Below are 19,527 nucleotides of genomic sequence, written 5' to 3' on the forward strand. Positions count from 1 at the left end.
ATTTTTAAGACTAATTACAGGTTCAGTGAATCAGGACAAACTCAGGACTTGAAATATTTTATGTTATTTCACACATTACCGTCATTGTTATTGTGTCTGCTTTAAAAAGACCCACTACCCCACAGCTGGTAGATTTGAAATGTTCACTAAGAAATCACACTCTGGTCACAAACATCTATTTATAATTTCTAAAGCACAACGGCTGTGATTAAAATGAGGCCAAATATGATCATACGATTGTCTTATACCACCATGGAAGATTTAATGGGATGAACAGGACCCCAACTCCTGTTGTGAAGGGATATGCAAATATATATATATATTTTTACTACTTTGTCTTTGCATTTATTTTAAACGCATTAAGTAACTTAAATCTAAATCGGCTGTCTGCATATTGCATAGGCCAGATTTCATGTTGTTATTTCTAAATGTACTGTTTATGGATTAATAGCTATTTTGGGCAGTCTGATGGAAGTTTTCATTTTTCTGACACAATTCTCAGGCTTTAGAAGTTTGTTAAATGCGTGAGGATGTGTATTTCCATAAACCTGTTACAAGTACGACTAAAACATACAGGCCTATTGAAACAAGTTAAAACTGGTTTTGTCAATAGATTTAAATATAACCTACATATATTTCTTCACTATAAACAATAGATATCCTTTTACAATAACATTTATTAACAAACATTGTTAGATTATCTAAAGCTTAACAGATTATTAAAACTGCAGCACTGCCCATAACCACAACTGAAAGCAGCAGCTCAAAATAACCCAGTAGTGCAATCGCCTGCAGTGTGACATCACTCAAGTTGAATTAAGTGATTGTTAGTTGAGGCTTGTGTGCTTTACGAGGGGTGCTATTTGTGTTGTGTGTGAGTGCCAGTTAACCTAAGCGTTACTGCTCGTGAAGAACGTCTCATTCAACAGTCACTTCTGAGATTCCATTTTGGTTAGGATGCTGCCTTAGAAGGTAGCTACCTTTGTAGATGGTAAACAGCAAAGCAACTCACTAGGGTTTGAAACAGAGCCCAAGGGAACAAAGACCATGTGATTCTACAAGAGCAAAAAGGGTGAAGGGAAAACTATGAAAGGACAGTAAAGGTCTTTGCACACCAAATGCGAATCTTCGCTGTGACTTCTCCCCACGATTAACATTTTTAATCGAAACAATGCATTACTAACGAGACATTCTCACCAGGAGCGAATGCTCCTGCCAAATTGCGCGTTGACAAAGCAAAGCTTTTTGTTGTTGTTTTTTCAGTGAGTGTTTTCAGCGGGCGATGAAATGGCTTGACCAATAAATATGAGCTTTGGACCACATGTCAGGAGCCGCTGCAATTACCAAAATAAGTGCAACAGGTGGCGCTAAAGCAAAGAGAGCTGTTTTGACCACCGACATTAAATGCTGAAGGAACTCAAGGAAGAAATCTTGCACTAGCAGTGAGGACGTGCGGTTCATTTGCATCAAATGCCTTAAATTGATTTTTTTCCCTTGTATGGGTTCTCTTAACATGTAAATGATATTGCTGCATCCTTGTATCACCGTAAAAAAAAAATCTCTGACCTTATGTGGATTATCTTCATAATGTACTCCATATTGTTGCAATTTTTGCCTTTACATTTAATCAATTGAGTTCTCTTATATCTCTAATATAACATATATCACAGCATATTTGCCTTTGTATCACCTTTTTTAATAAACAACTTTAATGATCTTAAGTGTATTTCTTCGCCAAACATTAATCATATTAATACCATTGCTGTGACTTGCAGTGCACTGTATATATGTCTCTGTATCACAATGCCTTTGTATACCAAAAATGTAGTGATGTCGCCACAAAACCGTTATTTCTATGCAATTGTTAATAGTTGTTAACAGCTGTGTGGTCATTGGCAAGTATTGAAGTATCTAATAACGGGTCAGACTGAAGATGGGTTTTGTTGGAAGAGATCTGTTTTATTTGCTTGCATTTTATAGACTCTTGGAGCGCTTAAATGTTATGTTAATCAGTAACATGCAGGTTTTTGAGCAATTGTATAACACAAGTAGAAATACATGCAATAAGATACATTCAGTATTGTTCAAATTGACAACATCTGTTACAACAGCCATTATAGTGTGTGCATTACACAGTGATTTTAAACAAATGCACTTAACAAGAGTTGACAGAGACTGCATGGCACTGGCATGTAATCAGCATTGTTTCAAATGATAACATATTTTAACCATTAATATTTTATTTTTTTGATTTTTCTCCCCAATTTGGAATGCCCATTTCCCAATGCGCTCTATGTCCTCGTGGTGGCGTATTGACTCGCTTCAATCCGGGTTGCGGAGGACGAATCTCAGTTGCCTCCGCGTCTGAGACTGTCAATCTGTGCATCTTATCACGTGGCTTGTGCGCGTTACCGCGGAGACATAGCGCGTGTGGAGGCTTCACACTATTCTCTACGGCATCCACACACAACTCACCACGTGCCCCACCGAGAGCGAGAGATACTTTATAGCAACCACGAGGAGGTTACCCCATGTGACTCTACCCTCCCTAGCAACCGGGCCAATTTGGTTCCTTAGGAGACCAGGCTGGAGTCACTCAGCACACCCTGGATTGTCAAGTGGTGGTTCTTCTCATCTGTCATAGGTGGAGAGCAGACCAGCTCAAAGGTGCTTTGCACCACCAACGGTACCAAGGTAGAATTGCTTGTTGATTAGCGGCACCTATGGTAAAGGTGTGAATGTGCTAACGCTGATCATTTGTGTAGATTTCTATGTTCAAGGGGCATTCGTCGGCGATTCGCCTCTCATAATCACGACGCCTTTGGTGTGCAAAAGCCTTAAGAACAGCATGAAAGTGCCCTACCTCGCACTGCAGGACAAACTGCTTCCCTCCTTTGATCCTCAGCAGGATGCACTTTTTGTCCTTGATCTGAGTCTCCTCCACAGTCACAATCTGCTCCATGGTCAGCAGGTTTTGCTGGGGGGGGGACACACACACTAATTAGTAAACTCCACTGAGAATATCCACACTGACTATCCTACTGTGTTTTTTTGCAGAGGAACAAGCCATGCTACCCACTATCTCTCGACAGCTGGGTTTTACCCTATCCTTGAGGTTTATGCATCTATCAGAATCATGTGCACTGAGGTAGAACTTCTAGAGGTTGTCTGGGGCTGTAAGGGAGCATAGGGGAGGATGACAATGTGTTCTTGTACTAAGTAGTGATAAAACAGGGTGATCTCACAGCATCTTGTGTAACCGACTGATCTTGGATACCTGATTCCTTTCAGGTTGAAGCAGACAGAAAGTCTCACAACTTCTGCACAACTTTTTTCCTTTGGCTTCAATGGACTTAGATTTTGAACATGAGCCTCTTTCCAATAGCACTATTTTAGTGCACAAAACTAAATATGTACCAATAAAAAAATAAAAATATATATATATATATATATGGCCGATATTGATAATTATTTTTATGTTACGGCTGATTTCCAATATTCTCTGTATGAAGCAATATATTATCAATACTATCAATTATAGTTCTGAAACCTGAAAGAGAAAGGCTATTCTGTTTAAAGTATAAAAATAAGCCTTAAAATCTGACTTGCTCTCTGTCTGTGTCCATGGCACTCTCATCTGAAACGCATTCCATGGTAAGTGTATTTCCCCTTCATATCGAAAAAAGAGAGCAGTAACACTCCAAGATGACGGTGAAATCTTCTTTATCTTAGTTACAGATCAGGGCAGAATCTCTCTAGCCCCATGGAACCTGCAGTGACCTACTTCTGCATTACAGAGTACTGCGCGCAGATGCTTCCTTCACATGAGAAAGACTTGGGGTTTGGCGGAGATGTGGAAAAAGAAGAGGATATGAAAGAGCAGAGGTGGGCGTCTAAATAGTTTATGGCTTCACTTAAACATCTGGGCTGCAGGTGAACCTGCGTCACTATGGGAATCGTGGAACTGAATCAACCACTAAGCGGGGCGCATGCTAATCTCTGAAGTATTGCGATACTTCCTCTCCTTTCCAGGTTTTAAAGTTCTGGGCTATGACCAGGCATATAAAGGAGAGGAGGTATCATGTATATCACACTGGACTCACCTTGAATTTATGTTTTTTAAAAGGTTTAATCCAATGGTCCTATGGCGTGGGGACACACAGGCAATATTCATTCTCAAATGTATACTTTTACCCCTTTAAACAAACAATATATAGAACACAAAAACACATACCCTAGACTCCCCTTCACCTCTCCACTCAACGCGATTGGGGAATAGGTAGAAATATCGCCGCTGCCACTGCGTCAGGAAAGGGTTTCCTAGCTTGAGCATGTAGCCGTGCATGATACAGTCCTTCCCCAGCGCGTAGTCTGCAAAAATAGAGGTTCAAAATGATGTGGTGATCAATTTAACAAAAGGGCAAACAGAGAGAAAAAAGGAACAAAAAAAAGCTATTTCGAAAGAAATGTCAAAATGCAGAATCTAAAAGACTCAAATATTTGGCATATGACCTAATTCAAGTAAGGCTTGTTTCACACAGCTAACATGAGTGACAAGCACCGACAGCGTTTGTAATGAGAAACCAAACTGCAGATCTTTACAGAAAACAACAATTTCTGCATTACTATGTTGAGTATTTCCTTTGATAAAGCCATTGATTCAAAAAAGTGGGCCATTAGGAACTATGTAAACTTGATAGATTGCACCATTATTTTATGCTGCTTCATAAAAACTTAAATTGCAAGACTATTTGTTGATAAATAGGTCTTAAGTTCATTTTCACCATTTTTTCTGCTGAATTCAGCGTGCTTCATTCCGCAAATAACAGGCTCAGAACTGAAACTAGCAGCTACGCTTCTGTAATGCAACTCTCAACTGAGGTCAAATCCACCCAAATTCCAGCACTTGTCACAATGCCAATATTTGTATCTTGGGGTAACTAAGCTAAACATTGCTTAACACGGATTCTTTGAGATCTATTTTTGACCATCACACGGGCAGTCATGTGATGGGTGCTGTCTGTCTTTCCCTTGAGGGAAGCATGCAGCACCAGTACTGCATGACAAGTACATAAGAGTTCAACCCTCTCATCGGGTTCCACGGTGGAACTAACACTGGAAGCGTGAAAGTCGATTAGCTGATGTCAGCCCAGGTCTTTATTCACATAGGAGAAACTACCATAGCAGAGGCCATTTTCTTCTCTCATCAGCAGTGTGTGAAATTACCGCTTGTCAATTCTGTAGACAGCTTATGATTTAATGCACACTGGAGTGTCCAGTGGTGCTGGACCAGTTTAAAATCTCCTAAGTGGGTAAACGACCAAGTACTGTAGACAGATTGTCACCTTAGCCAGCCGTTCATTAGCTTCATGAAAACGCAACAAAAAAATAAAGATATTTGTTTTGAAGTCCAAAGGTTTTGCTGAAAACCCTCTACAGTTCTGTGTAAAAAGTGAGTCTGCTGTAGTGTGTGAACAGACTAAATATGAGCAAACAGGATGTTTACAAACATCCAAGCATTGTGCAATTATGCCGGACAGCCACTCTGTGTGTGTCACTGAGGCAACTCTTGATAGTTCACAAACTTAATGTATATGTAAAAACTATTAAATAACACAATCTGGAAAAAAAAATTCTGCAAAGGATATCTAGTGGGTCAATTTCATGAAAAACGTGTCCGAATCATACTGTATTTTGCCACAAAATCAAAAGAAATAAAAAATCTTCATTTTGAATAAAGAAAATGAAGCTTATGGTTTTGTACAGTTAAGATTTTATTTTGCATTGTAACATTTTCACAACAATTAGCCCACAATTCTCATTGCTATAATGTTTCCAGACGAAAGCGTTGCAATAAATTAAAGCAAGAAAAAACAAACACTACCATGGTGTATGTATGAATACTTGCTGCTAATTGTTGTCACAATGCAAAAAATGTTAACGGCACAAAAAAAAAAAAAGAAAAAAAAAAAGGGCTTTATTTTCCTCATGCAAAAAATAATGTCTCTTTTTGTCTGATGAAATATGACCAAACGTGTTCCTTGCAGACTTCATGAGATTCACCCTAGTACGCACATAGGGCTGAGGGCTAAATTATATCGATACTTTTCAGCCTATTGACGATATTTCATATATATCAACATAATTATTGATTTGCTCTGAAATGGATTAAGTGATTTTTTTAAATCAGAGGAATTATCATTTCATCCAAACAGCAATCAATATTTTAAAGGCATTGAATACAAATCTATTTAAAAATAATAAAGGCATGTTTCCCCACAGTTTTTCACTAAATTAACACAAGGGAGAATGAGATCTAATCATTTTTATTGACATGCACTTATTTATATTTAAATATGTATTTAAATATGATACATAGAAGCATAATTAAAATCATTACCTTCATATATTTTTAATAATTAGTTTTTTGAATGATCAAGATTCACAAAATTATTAACCAGTCAAGTTTATTATTATAGTAAAATACTGAATTATCCTTATTATTTTGAAGATTACATTTGCAATATATAAAAGTATATAGTCCTATTCACATTACCTTCACTGTGGTCTTTTATTTTGACACTTCATCTTCACCTGAAGCTTTTATTTTGACACTGAAATTCCAGTTTGTAGTATACAATCTGGTTAAACGCTGTCATCTCCTCTTTTACTGTTATACTCTGCCGCCTTAGAAGATTTGTATAATAACTTGTAGTAATAACTAATGTTTGGAATTGTGCGAATACTTGAACAAGCAGTACTTTTCTTTCACAATGCATGTGAACTGCTCTAAAAGCACTAAAAACAAGAGCTCATAAGCCCCGCGTGTACACAGAACAGTGCGTCACCCATTTATTCTAAAGCGCACACAGACATGTTCATCTGTTTTCATTCGCAACCTTTTGCAGTTTTATAATCACATATGACCATACTGCCATTTGTTATTTTAAGTGTGCAGCCCTGAAGGATAGTGAAATTTGTCTACTGATGCACTCTTTATGAAACCTAATGGCCAAATAAAAAGCACATTAAAATCATCGATTATTTCGTGAATATTTGATGTAATGCCCAGCCCTAGTAGACACACACGGAATCGACACACTTAATTCACAATTTCTATGCCAACCGTGTGAGAAAATCTGCAGAATTCTGTGGAATCTGATTTAGATGTGGTAAAATGTGTTACATAGAGCTGAGAGTACACTCATAATAGTAGATGAAAACATTGTCAAATTAGCTTAAATATTTAATAAAAATGCGAGAGGTAGGGAAATCATAGAATTTTTTTAAAGACGGCTTTTTCAATTAGGTGGAAATTTGAGGGACTTTCTGTAGAATTCTGCGAACTACTTACTAAGAGTCCACAGAGTCAACATTTGTACTTTTATGTGCGTGTATGTGTGTGTTGTTGTATTGAGAGTAAAGGAGGCAGTCTCACACCTTCCTCGTGGCCCTGCTGCTTGTTTTTGGCCCTCTTGCGAGCCTCGTTCTTATCCGTGTCACTGTTGACAGCATCGTACACCGTCTCGGCCACCTCCTGCTGCCAGCGCTCAGAGATCACCAGCGGAAAGTTCTTATAGAGCTCCTGATCACTGTCCAGTAGCTGATTGACAGAGAAGATACACTTCTTCATTACACTGCTTAACCAGGTTTTAACCAATGTTTGTGAGGATCATTGCAAGAAATCTTTGTAAGTTATTCAAGCGATCATGCAACTTAGTAGTAAGTCAAAAAGATATATTTTGAGGACAAAGTTCTACAATATTATTCCAGATTTGTCTGTCCATAAATATCACAAATAAAAGCTGACCAACTGTGGTTGGTCATATTAGTCAAATGGTCACTTACTGTCAAAATCGGTGGTTATGTGCCAGAATAAGCTGCAATGTGGACCAGAATTTGAGCTAATAGTCAAAATTCTGGCAACAAAGGACTGAAACTAAAAACACTCTGGAAAAGGATTTTTTTCTTTTTCAGATTGAACACAAGAATAAGGAAAACACAAGATCAAGAGCTTTTATATTTCAGATACATTCTTGGGTCCACTTAAAATCTACTAAGCAGTCCATTTTGATGGTCACTGAGCATAAAGAACTGCACCAAGTTTGGTTGTGTGTCTAGTTATACCTTAATTCCCTTGGTGTCCTCCTCGTCAAAGGAGCCAATGTCAAAGGCGTCCGCGGCGTTGACCTCTCCTCTGGGGGGAATGAGGGGTGGAGGGTACTGTGACCAAACAGAGACGGAGGGAAGATGCCGAGAATTAATATTACTCGAACCCACTGCAGGAGTATGACAACGCATGTGACAGGAGAAATGATCAAAGAAGGGACGTGAAAAACTACATATTTTCAAAATAGACTAGTCAGTGGTTGTCTGAGCGACTGGTCTGTGTTAATGGGATAGTTCACCCCAAAATGAAAATTGTCATCATTTACTCACCCTCATGTTGCTCCACACCTGTATGCATTTCTTTGTGAAATACAAAAGGTATTTTGAAAAATGTCTGTTTTTTTGCTTTGTTTTTTTTATCCATACAATTAGTCAATGTCTTCCAATGTTGTTTTGGACCCCACTGACTTTCACTGTAGGAACAAAAACAGTCGAAACATTCTTCAAAATATCTTCTTTTGTGTTTCACAGAAGAAAGAATTGCATACAGGTTTGAATGCAACATGATGGAGAGTATATGACAGAATTTTAATTTTGGGTGAACTATCCCTTTAAGAAAGCCCTGTATAATTACGCAGATTTAGTGTCATATCTACGAGACACTGATAAGACATGCTTCTTGGAGATATAAGGATGATAAGAACACATCTTTAATAGGGTAACTGACAGATATTCAACACATAAACGAAGGGAAAATAACCATAACCTTTTATTACCATAACCTTTTATTACACTAAACTGTCATTGTTTATTGCTCCACAAAAAATGGAGTTCTACAGATTATGCATAATTGACCACTTGTATCACCTGGAATCCATCTTAATACTAGGAGTAAATGGGGTCAAAAGCAGTCCTTTGATAGCTGTAGTGGAGGTGCTATCAAGGAGATGGATTCAGAGACAGAACTGCTCAGAGAGGGTTTTAGCTTGCCAAGAGTATCTATCAGCAGCCAAAAACCCTCTCTGCGAGGCTGCGTCTATAAATACATTTCTTTTAAAGCACTGCCGCTAAAAAAGGAACATTAACGCTACAAACAACTAAAACAAAAGTGTACATAAACTCACAAGTCAACTTCACTAATATAGAATAGTCAGCTGCTGGACAAGTAGTCGACCACCCTGGCCCATCCCTAGACCAACATTTTTAAAAATTGCTGTTCTACAAAAAACCCTATTCTAACTCACTGTAGATTATGAGGAACTCAAAAGGGCTTCTAATTTGAACGAACACAGATGGTACAAGGCCTTACCTTCTGGAGATAGACCTGCTGCCAATCGATTCCGTTGAAGAACAAATGCTCCTTCACCTCTGATGCCCTATAGTGTGTGTGAGAGAAAGAGAGATCACATTAACATGACCACTACCACTTTTGACCAGCAGGTGTCAGCAATTCAGAACAACTGCAGAGAATCCCCATCATGCTCTTCTATATCCTCTATATCTAAAGACTTTCACACAGCTGCTCCATCCAGATATCAAACACCAGTTTGTACAGTTGTGTTGTTCACTACAAGCAAACAGGCATTCAATAAAACTTCTATCCATGTTTTAAATGTCCAAAACAGTGGTCAAACTATATTATATTTTTTAATGGCAGATGCTGACTGCAGACATAATGCTGATATAAATAATGCAATTTAATAAAAGAAAACAAAATGTACACAAAATGGGCGCCATTCACTGGCAAGGCTGTCGGCGGATTTTGGAAATGACACTTGGTGGAATGGCCATTTTGTTCTGGTCTGTCAATCACTAACCTAAAATTGAAGATGGAAGGCTCAATTATGCACAGTTGACTTACCCTCGTCCCAGACAGCCCAATCTTTTGGCGACATCTCTCTGTAAGAGTCCTTCCAAGAGGGACTTGAGTTCAGGTGAGAAAGAGTCAGGTAACTCAACATTCTGAAAACAGAGTAACACAAAACATCACATGAGTTTGATGGATATCAACATTACTGTATGTTGTGTTGGCAGGTGTTTAACTTTCATGAGATGATTCCAGCAAGAGTGTTTGCTTTTGTTTCATTAGCGTTTCTCATCAGTTGCACTGAACATTCATTAGCAGTAATGTAAATATGCTGGAACAGCAAACTTTCTAGTCGCTTACTAGGTCAACAGAGCATTAACAGTATCATGGGCACAGAGTGCTTAACAGCATTTAAATATCCTCACAATCACATAAATTAATATGAGGACACACCACGTAACAGACAATTCCAGCAGCACATTCAAATCAGGGTCAACATTCACTAAAGCCGCAAATGCAAATGTCTGACAAACGAAGGCAGTAAAAACAAATGAACAAGCAGCGTTCAGCTCAGGCAGTCAATGCATGCAGGTACCCTCACAGTAACATTGAACATGACTTTTACATTTTCCAAAGAAAAGATAAATGGATGGTTGCTGGTGTATGGCTTTGCGATTGCCAGGGATTTCTGGTAGGTTGCTAGGGTGTTGCTAGGGTGTTCTGTGCGGTTGTTTACTGGCCCAAGTAAAAAATCCCACCCCCAAGTCTCTAAGATACTGAGGCCGGATTCAAGAAACATTAAGAATAAAATTCTTCTTTACTACTATTTTCTCCTTATATTCTAACTTAAGAAAAAAGTTAAGAATATTAAGTATTCCTGAAAAATTGATGGATTATTAAAAAACAATGCACACCCCAGGTGGTAATGCGGCCACAACGTGCAGCGGCGCATTATTTTTCAATAATTCAATGGGCCGGAGTAAATTATTCCGCTCATACCATGGTTACCACACCTTAAGACATATTTCAGAGTTTTACCTCAAGACATTTTCTGGTGTTTATCTCTAAAATGATTGAGTGGAACTACTATCTTTCACCACGGATTGCTAAGCTAATGACTCGACACTATTTAGAACGAAGAACACATAGTAACACAAATACTGGGTGAAATCGGTGCATTTTAAATAGATGGAACTATTTAGTTCCATATATGGAACTCTGTACTGAAAGAACCTAGTTTTAATTTACATTTCATAAAAAATTCACAACACTCAACACAATTCTGGGTATGTCCTATTGGTGAAGGATACATGCATGCATGGTACAGCCAAAACCTTTGTTGCTAGTTAGAAACATCACTTTAGAACTAATTTCGGAGGCTTGCGCTGCTCTGCGTGTGTAACAGCAGTAATATCGCTTCAAATTGCCAAGATTTAAGTTTCAGTGTACTTTCTCAGTGGCGCCATTCTTGTATAGAGCTTTTCCTTTGCTAAACAACGGTTTACAACCCCACCGAGTTGCAGGGGTGCGCTGACATGAATGCTCTGTTTGCTGCTCGCGTGTGTGTATGTGTCCATGTGTGAGTGCGAAAGAGAGAGAGAGTGCGAGGGTGCTTTCCACAGTTATTTTGGATAATATAGAAAATGTTGTATTGATCAAGTCGCAGGGGTGCGTTTACATCAAGGCTCTGTTTGTTGGTTGCAACTCAAGTCTCTGTGTGTGTTTGTGTGTGTGAATGTGGGTGCGGGTGAAAGCGAAAGAGAGAGAGCAACAAGGGCGCTTCTCAACAGAAATTGAAATACATTTAGGATAATTTAGACATTGTCATTCTTATCCAAGGTACTTAGACAATGTCTTTGTTTTAATTGGTTATTTTGCTGTGGTAGCCTGTACTGCTCTTTGAAATAACTTAAGTAATTTGGCAAAGTGATATGGAACCGTTAGGCGGTCAAGACCTGGAACTACTTCGTAGCCGTGCGTTTACTCGAAAATAATTTCACACCTTAGAACGTCTGTCAGTCAATCAGAATTAACCATTTAAAAGACCCGTGGTATAAATAGATATAATTTACCCTAAAAACGTAAAAAAAATCGTAAAATTTTCTGGCCCCTGGTTCCTAGGTATGGCTTGGGTCCCTCTAATTAATATCATTATTTTTTCTTACCGTTTTACCATCTGGCAGGCATAAATTTTAAGTCTGACTGCTTAGAAATTTAATATGACATTTCCTCAACAAGAAGCACGATTTGAAGTATCATTTATGTCCAGTAAAGTTTCATTTGAACAAAACGCATAGCTCTAAGTATGAGGAATGTATACATATTGATGCTTGCCATAGCAAGCACCCCTAAACATTTTGGTCAATGCCTCTGCCAAAGTTTGAGTTTTCCAGTCCAATCTTAAAAAAATCTGAGCAGAGTATAAACCATTCATTTTACAAGATACCTTACAAATCCTTGACTAATGAACTCTACAGATAATTTCCCTGGGAGGTCGGCATCCAAAAACAAACGTTAATAACTACCTTATTGCAATAGGGTGGCTCAAAGTCCACAGTATTGTCTTTTATTCTGACAAAAAGATTTTTTTTTACTGTTGTATATCGCAAAAAAAAAAAAAAAAAAATCCATGACCAAACCTCTGAACATTGTGTCAGCAGCACTGTCAGTCTTAGCTGCAAATCTCTGTGTTCAAGTTTCCAAACTAAACAAGACTTCAAGTCTTGTTTAAAGACTTCAGAGTTTGCTGAAAGGCACCTGCTTATCTTCTCCATAGACACAGAACAGCTCTGGATATCTCTTTCTGCTGAGTACTGGTTAGTTTAGTACTTTCCAAGTCTTAAGATCTGCTCTAAACCTTAGTGAGCTGTCTACTGTTACAAAGGCAGTTACCTTCTAAGGCAGCATCCTAAACAAACCATACAAGTGACTGATTTGAAATGCTTTTTATGGGTAGCAACTCCCATAACAGTCACAATTGATTCCTAAGCTATGTCTCAAATGACGCGCTATACACTGCACTTACCCTATGTGCTATTTAGTAGCATCGTCTCAAATGGAACACTTAGCTTTTTTTACTACATGGAAGCATTTGCCCTATTTTCAGCTGAAGGTGAGGCATGTTGCCGCTAGTTTTAGCATGTAGCCAACCTCAGTCCAACACTTGTATTTCAAATAAATAAAAAAACATTCACACAGCATGGGGTTATAGCAATGCAATTGTTTTGTCCGGCCAGCATTGTGGCCAGGTAACCTCGCCCCTTCCCCCCATGTAGGAAAAGCTGCGGCCGCTGAGTCCATTAAGTGTCAAAGATTCCACACTCCATTATTTCGATTGAAGAATACATCATCCGGGTACTCGTAGTACTCTTCCTTGCATTTTTGGTGTGAACACGATACACTACTTGCACTACAAAATGACGTAGAATAGTGCAGAAGTATGCGATTTGGGAAGCAGCTTTATAGCTTAAATGTTAGCATGTTGCTAAGCTAATGACTCGACACTATTTAGAACGAAGAACACATAGTAACACAAATACTGGGTGAAATCGGTGCATTTTAAATAGATGGAACTATTTAGTTCCATATATGGAACTCTGTACTGAAAAAACCTAGTTTTAATTTACATTTCATAAAAAATTCACAACACAACACAATTCTGGGTATGTCCTATTGGTGAAGGATACATGCATGCAGCTTCAGAATTTGGCCAATACGAAGTATCTTATAAGGTAACATAATTCTGCTGCCTATCGATTGGAACGATCTGCGCTGTAGGAGCATGCTTATATTGGCTACAAATATTGCCTAGTTAGGCAGCACACTAGGTTTTGAAACAGATCTAGACTTAATAATGAGGGAAACCAAAAAAAAAAGTCCCAAATCAGCAAAAGTGTGACTTCCTTTCTATTAAAGAGCGACAGTCACAAGCATTGCAGTTCAGAGAGGACTAAATTACAGCGACAGTGGATAGAGGACAGTAAATGCAAAGCGTAGATGCAAATCCCTTGTTAAAACAGTGGATGTGAAGGCTCATGTGCTCCCAATGAAATGTTACTTTCTTCACTTCCATGGAAAGTTATAGCTTGTTTATCGCTCTCCTGTTTCACAGCGATATCTTTCATTAATTCAGTTAATTAAGTTCAGTGAAAGCCAACTCAAGTTAACTTCAGCTTTGTTCACATTTATAGGTAACACTTCCCTTGAAGCCTGTATTGATATTACGCATACGCTATGCATTTTGAATTGATTTAAAATGGCTTAAAATACACATTGCAATGCATTATCTTTTTATAAATAACTAACCACAGTATCCATTCATGGTTACATCTTTGGAGTATACCGTAATTACAACACATTAACACACAGAATTGGGTGTTGATCTTGGGTTTTAATTCATTAAAGCCCTTTGTGGTGTAACCATGAATTGTGTGGATTTTTTGTACTTATACACACAGGAAAATTTTTCATGAAAATGTTTTGCCTGATTCACAACAGGTTCATCCGCACACGAATTTGCTCTTATCCTCATTCTTATGTTAATGAATCCAGACTATTCTAAATGGAGCGCATGCCCGAAGTTAGTAACTTGCATAAATCACACCCAAACCATCACCATGATTTAATTGATCTCGTGTTTATTTCATGTTTTAAAGACACCAGGAGTATGTCATTTTTAATGTGTGGTTTCAGCTGTTCCTAAATTTTAGTAAAAAAAAAAAAAAAAAATCATGAATCACGATTTGTCCGTGAAAATGTTTTTATGCAGATTTCACACACAAATACGTGCAAAATGATGGTTAGTAAATGAGGCCCAGTGAGGTTAAAATTACTTATAAAACACGTAGCATTACATGTTTTCATAAGGCGTAATAAATGAATAATAATGCATTAAAAATCTTTAATTACGCATTATATACGGTGGCCCTAAAAGTATTTGGAAACTTAAGCCACACTTACACAATGTCATTGCATTAGTCACCATTCACATTCACTGTGTGAAAAAAAAAAAAAGAAGCAATTAAAGCAAATGATGACCAAGACTGTCATTTACCTGAAGCCATACGCGTTTGGAACATCATGAGTAAACAATGCCATAATTTTCACATTTGGTTGATCTATTCCTTCAAGCGCAAATACCCTGTGAGGCCACTGTATATACAGTAAAGTGCTAACCATTTCTATACAAGCATACTCATGAACATGAAGACAACAAAAAGGAACAAAAGAAAAATGAACGAGCACATGGTGGCCTACCATGGTAAGTGTCATGCGGTCGATCTCATGTTTATCTTTGGTCTTGTGCTGTCTGAATGGACTGTGCCTAAAAGAAGAGAAGAAACAGAGTTCATGTTACTGTACACAGAGTACTCAACCTCACAAGAGCAGACAGAGGATGTACACACGTTGAGATAGCGTTGGCAGGTGGGTGGGAGGGGGGTTTCCATGAGAACTCAAAGTGTTCAGTTGTTGAGCGTGAGAAATACGCATCTCCTTGTCTTACTCTTCGTGTTGGTGGAAGGTAGCAATGAAGATGGTTCAGCACTGCCGGTGGATGTTCAGAATTGCGAACTAATGTTTTGCTTACTGCGCAGTATATAATGTGAGCTGCATAGTTTTATTTTTTAAAGTATGTGAAACAGTACCAAGTATGCAAGACTAAGCATTTTAAACTGACATATGCAACGTTGTTGTCACATGACCTGTGTCATGTCACCATATTTAACATTTAAATCAGGAATTCATGTCCAGTTATCAGCTCAGAAATAAATGATTATTTAGCATTTTTAAAGACATTTTTTAGTCTAAAAAAACCAAAAAAAATTTTTTAAATAAAAACACGATTACAGTGAGACACTTACAATGGAAATGAAAGGGGTCAAGTGCACAAACGTTAAAATACACAGTTTTTCAATGCCAGAAGATGTACACATTATACATATCAATATGATTTTAGTATGATAAATTTGCTTTACTTATCTGTTTATAGTTATATCCAATATTACAATATTACATTAAACTCAATCTGGTAAACTCCTTAAAACCAGTAAATCTCTGATTTTATCACACTAAAATCATGTTAACACTATGTTTATGTTTTGTGGCTATTCTTTTGAAACTGTGAATTTTAATATTTATGGACTGGCCCCATTCACATCCACTGTAAATGCCTTACTGTAACTGCATGTTTTGCTTTCTAAAACTAATTCATTGTTTGTTGTGGCAATCAACATTATGTCAGAAATGCTGTTTATTGAACCTGGAACATTCCTTTAATATCAGGTTAATATCACTTACAGCCCATTTGTCACACTGAAAATGCGTTCAAGTTTAGCGCATTGCATTGTGTAATACAGTATTCCACACAGTATGCTGTGGCTGTAAATTGCACATTCGATAAATACAGAAAATGTGCATAAAATGTGCCTTTCTTTTCTACTTTGAAGTATGGCACACACACCTCAATGGAAACACATCCCCCCCAGCAACTGTTTCACCGGTCCCCACCCCCACTCTCTGACTTTCTTCTCTGTGATGTCTGTTCCCTGACCTCTCGCTTCCAAACCTCTGACATTTCAACTTTACACTCCACATCAAACAGGTGAGAATAACAGACAGAGAGACAGATGAAGAATTCATGAATGGGCCCGCTGCAAAGGGCGGTCTCACCCTCGCAAGAGTTTGAACAGCATGCAACCCAGAGAGAACCAGTCAGCACTGCTGTCGTACGCTGTTCCTTTCTGCAGAACCTCAGGTGCCATGTAGCCATGGGTACCTCTGCAAACACAGCAATTAATTCACATTAAATTCAAAGCTTACACACCCCCGGAGGGGTGGGGGCAGAGGGGACCAGAGAGTGTAAACACACAACAATGCTTATTTTCATACATAACACAGAGTCAAAACAACTGTTACATGAAACATTATAAAATCCACTTAAGTTTGCCAAGGTTTCTTCTTGCATCAAAAACAGTCAAAATCTAGTTTTTGATGACATTCCCACCCTCTCTCTGAGACTTGGAGTTAAACAAGCTATTTTTGCTACTATACCAGAAAACAAAAAGATCTTGTGTTTGAATGACCACACCTTCCCCAAACAAGAGAAACCTTTATTTTACACTAATAAAAGATGACTTAAGTTTTGAATTTCCATGAAGAGGAACTTACACGCTGGCGTGTGGCTTTTTTTTTGAGAAATCGCAGGCCAGACCCAGGTCAGAGATACGAACGTGTCCATGTTCATCTAAGAGGATATTCGCAGGCTAAGGGGGAACAGAAGAAAAGTGTAAGGGACATCAGCCAAATAACTTTTTAAGAGTCTGATATAGAACAGACAGTCTTTTTGTGACCAACATCATCACTGTGATTAAACAAGAATACATAGAGTCCTAAAAAAAGCACTACATAGGTTTACAGCAAAGCAACTTGTCTGGGCACAACGAAAACGATTATGCAGTACAATACAGCAGAAATATGGAAAATCAAAATATATTTGTGCTAAATCAATGGGTGTTTCTTCAACTTCAGATTGTTCTTAATGTACCAAGGGTTATTAAAATGAACAGATTTCAACTTGTTTTTTTTTTTTTTTTTATATATGATGGATTAAAATCAGTAAAATTAGATTTGATCATGTCTTCATTTATTTTGGTACTTTTCAAATGTCTTTAAGAATAGATTTGACAGTTTTAGCCTTGTCCCAGACCATAACTTTGAATATTAAACTATGAAAATCCAAAACAAAAACAACAATTATTCCATGTTTAAATCTATGATAATCTAAACAAAGGGTGAAATGAACAAACCATTTCAATATTTATTGTGTGAAAAAGATTATGACTGTCCCAAAGTGGTGGCATTAGTTCCACCACACCCAAAAATATTGCCCCTAAAAGACAAAAGGGTCAATTGAATCACATGCTTGAGATAAAATATGAGACAAGACACTATATGTTTGAAGAAAACAAGGCCATTTCAAGGTACTGTAAATATCACTTGTGAGCAGAATATTTTTACTGGGCGTCATTTCCAGTCAAGCTGTAATTTTGCCAAATTACAAAAAAGTGCGAAAATATTCTTTAATTGTATGACTTTAGAATATATAAAATGTAAGCTATGAAATTAGCCTTAGCAAGAAAAGGAGTTGTCCATTACAAAAAACAAACAAACAAAAATTAAAATTTTCATCATTTCCACCACAGATTTCTATTAAACACAATACATAATTTGAGATGTGGTGTAAATGACACCGTGGTGAACATTTTCATGATTTTTAGGAGAAACTGAAAAAATTACATAAATCTTTTGTGATGCTAAAAACTTCTTTTTTTTGTTGGACTGTTGGACATTGTTAGCGGACACACTGTAAAAATGTCCATAATTTTAAACGACTAAAAATACTACAGAGAAAAGCGTTAATTGGTTAACGGGTAGTTACCTTGAAATATACGGTAAAAAGTTATAACATATTTAAAAAGAAAATACATGTAATTTTACTGTAAAATACTGTAAAAATTACATTTTTAGATGTAAAATTATGATTTTCCTGTATAATTAAATGGTAAAAATTTATGTTTAACAAGAGAGTACATGTACTTTTTACGGTAAATTACTGTTAAAATTACAGTAAAAAACAAATAATCTGGCTTTCCCAGAATTCCCTGCGTTACCCATTACATTTAATTATATGTTATGGGAATAGTTATGTTTCTTCTTATTTTTAATATCAGTTATGTACTTTGGGGTGTTCTGTGTTATATTTAATGTAGTTTAGTTAATGTTTACTGCATTATTTTAATTTCACATGTGTTTCCCTGATGGTGTTTAGTGTTTGTGTGAGTGACACTGAGCACTGTCTCTACATGTTTATTGGTCATTGCTCCAGGAAGGGTCTCTATTGATGAACTTCATGTCATCTTGTGGCCTTCTGTAATTACTACAGTGATTAACAATTCATTATAAAGTGAAAAGAAGATTTTTACAGTTTCAGAAGGTTAATATATCAAGTTTATCATTTAATAATATAAATGGTAACGCACCGTAAAATATACAGGCATCAAATTACATCCCGTAAAGCCTGAAACATGGTTACTGTATTTTTCTCTACGCTCTGGCAACCACAGCTGCCGGTAATTTACCAGAAATTTTACAGATGTATTTTTTATTTTTTTTACAGTGTAAAATAACTAGTTAGACTGAAAAATGTTTTATTGTGGCTTTACTTTCTAGAAGTAAACAGTGCTAAAAGTGCCTGAAGTGGAAGGAAAACCCATAGGCTATACAGTTTAGGGTTGCTCCGATACCAAAATTTTGGCTTCGGTACGATACTATCCCTAGTACCTCGGATTCTATACTAAATTGATACTATAATCAACAAATAAAAAGCCTCAGTTTTCTTATGAAATTACAGAAAATGACTTGATTAAAAGAACTGCATAGAGTCTTACAGATTCTGTGTTTTCCATTTAAAATTTTCTGGATTCCATGTTAAATGTTTTAATTAAATCTTATGATTAATACATGCAGCTTAAATCAAATGAAAATATAATAATTAAACCAAAAATTAAAATTTTATTTTGGTAAAATAAAATGCTGCACAACAGAGCTGTACA

At 37.1% G+C, this 19,527-nt stretch overlaps 2 protein-coding genes across 3 annotated transcripts in view; one reads left to right on the forward strand and one right to left on the reverse strand.

Moving 5' to 3' along the window:
• The window catches only part of LOC127432595 (short-chain specific acyl-CoA dehydrogenase, mitochondrial-like), a 139,134-nt gene that overhangs the window by 43,503 nt on the left and 76,104 nt on the right, over nucleotides 1–19,527 (forward strand). The window lies entirely within an intron of this gene.
• LOC127432575 (beta-adrenergic receptor kinase 2) overlaps nucleotides 1–19,527 on the reverse strand; it is an 80,380-nt gene that overhangs the window by 9,344 nt on the left and 51,509 nt on the right. For both annotated transcript variants that reach the window (XM_051683833.1, XM_051683832.1), the window contains exons 12-20: nucleotides 17,084–17,178; nucleotides 16,586–16,693; nucleotides 15,173–15,239; nucleotides 9,971–10,071; nucleotides 9,419–9,485; nucleotides 8,128–8,223; nucleotides 7,441–7,603; nucleotides 4,235–4,371; nucleotides 2,864–2,977 (exon numbers count right to left, since the gene is read on the reverse strand). In XM_051683833.1, coding sequence (XP_051539793.1) covers nucleotides 2,864–2,977; nucleotides 4,235–4,371; nucleotides 7,441–7,603; nucleotides 8,128–8,223; nucleotides 9,419–9,485; nucleotides 9,971–10,071; nucleotides 15,173–15,239; nucleotides 16,586–16,693; nucleotides 17,084–17,178 — 948 coding nt within the window. The remainder of the gene's footprint in view (nucleotides 1–2,863; nucleotides 2,978–4,234; nucleotides 4,372–7,440; nucleotides 7,604–8,127; nucleotides 8,224–9,418; nucleotides 9,486–9,970; nucleotides 10,072–15,172; nucleotides 15,240–16,585; nucleotides 16,694–17,083; nucleotides 17,179–19,527) is intronic.

Source organism: Myxocyprinus asiaticus, chromosome 42 (genome assembly GCF_019703515.2).
Source record: "Myxocyprinus asiaticus isolate MX2 ecotype Aquarium Trade chromosome 42, UBuf_Myxa_2, whole genome shotgun sequence".
NCBI classification, from domain to species: Eukaryota; Metazoa; Chordata; class Actinopteri; order Cypriniformes; family Catostomidae; genus Myxocyprinus; species Myxocyprinus asiaticus.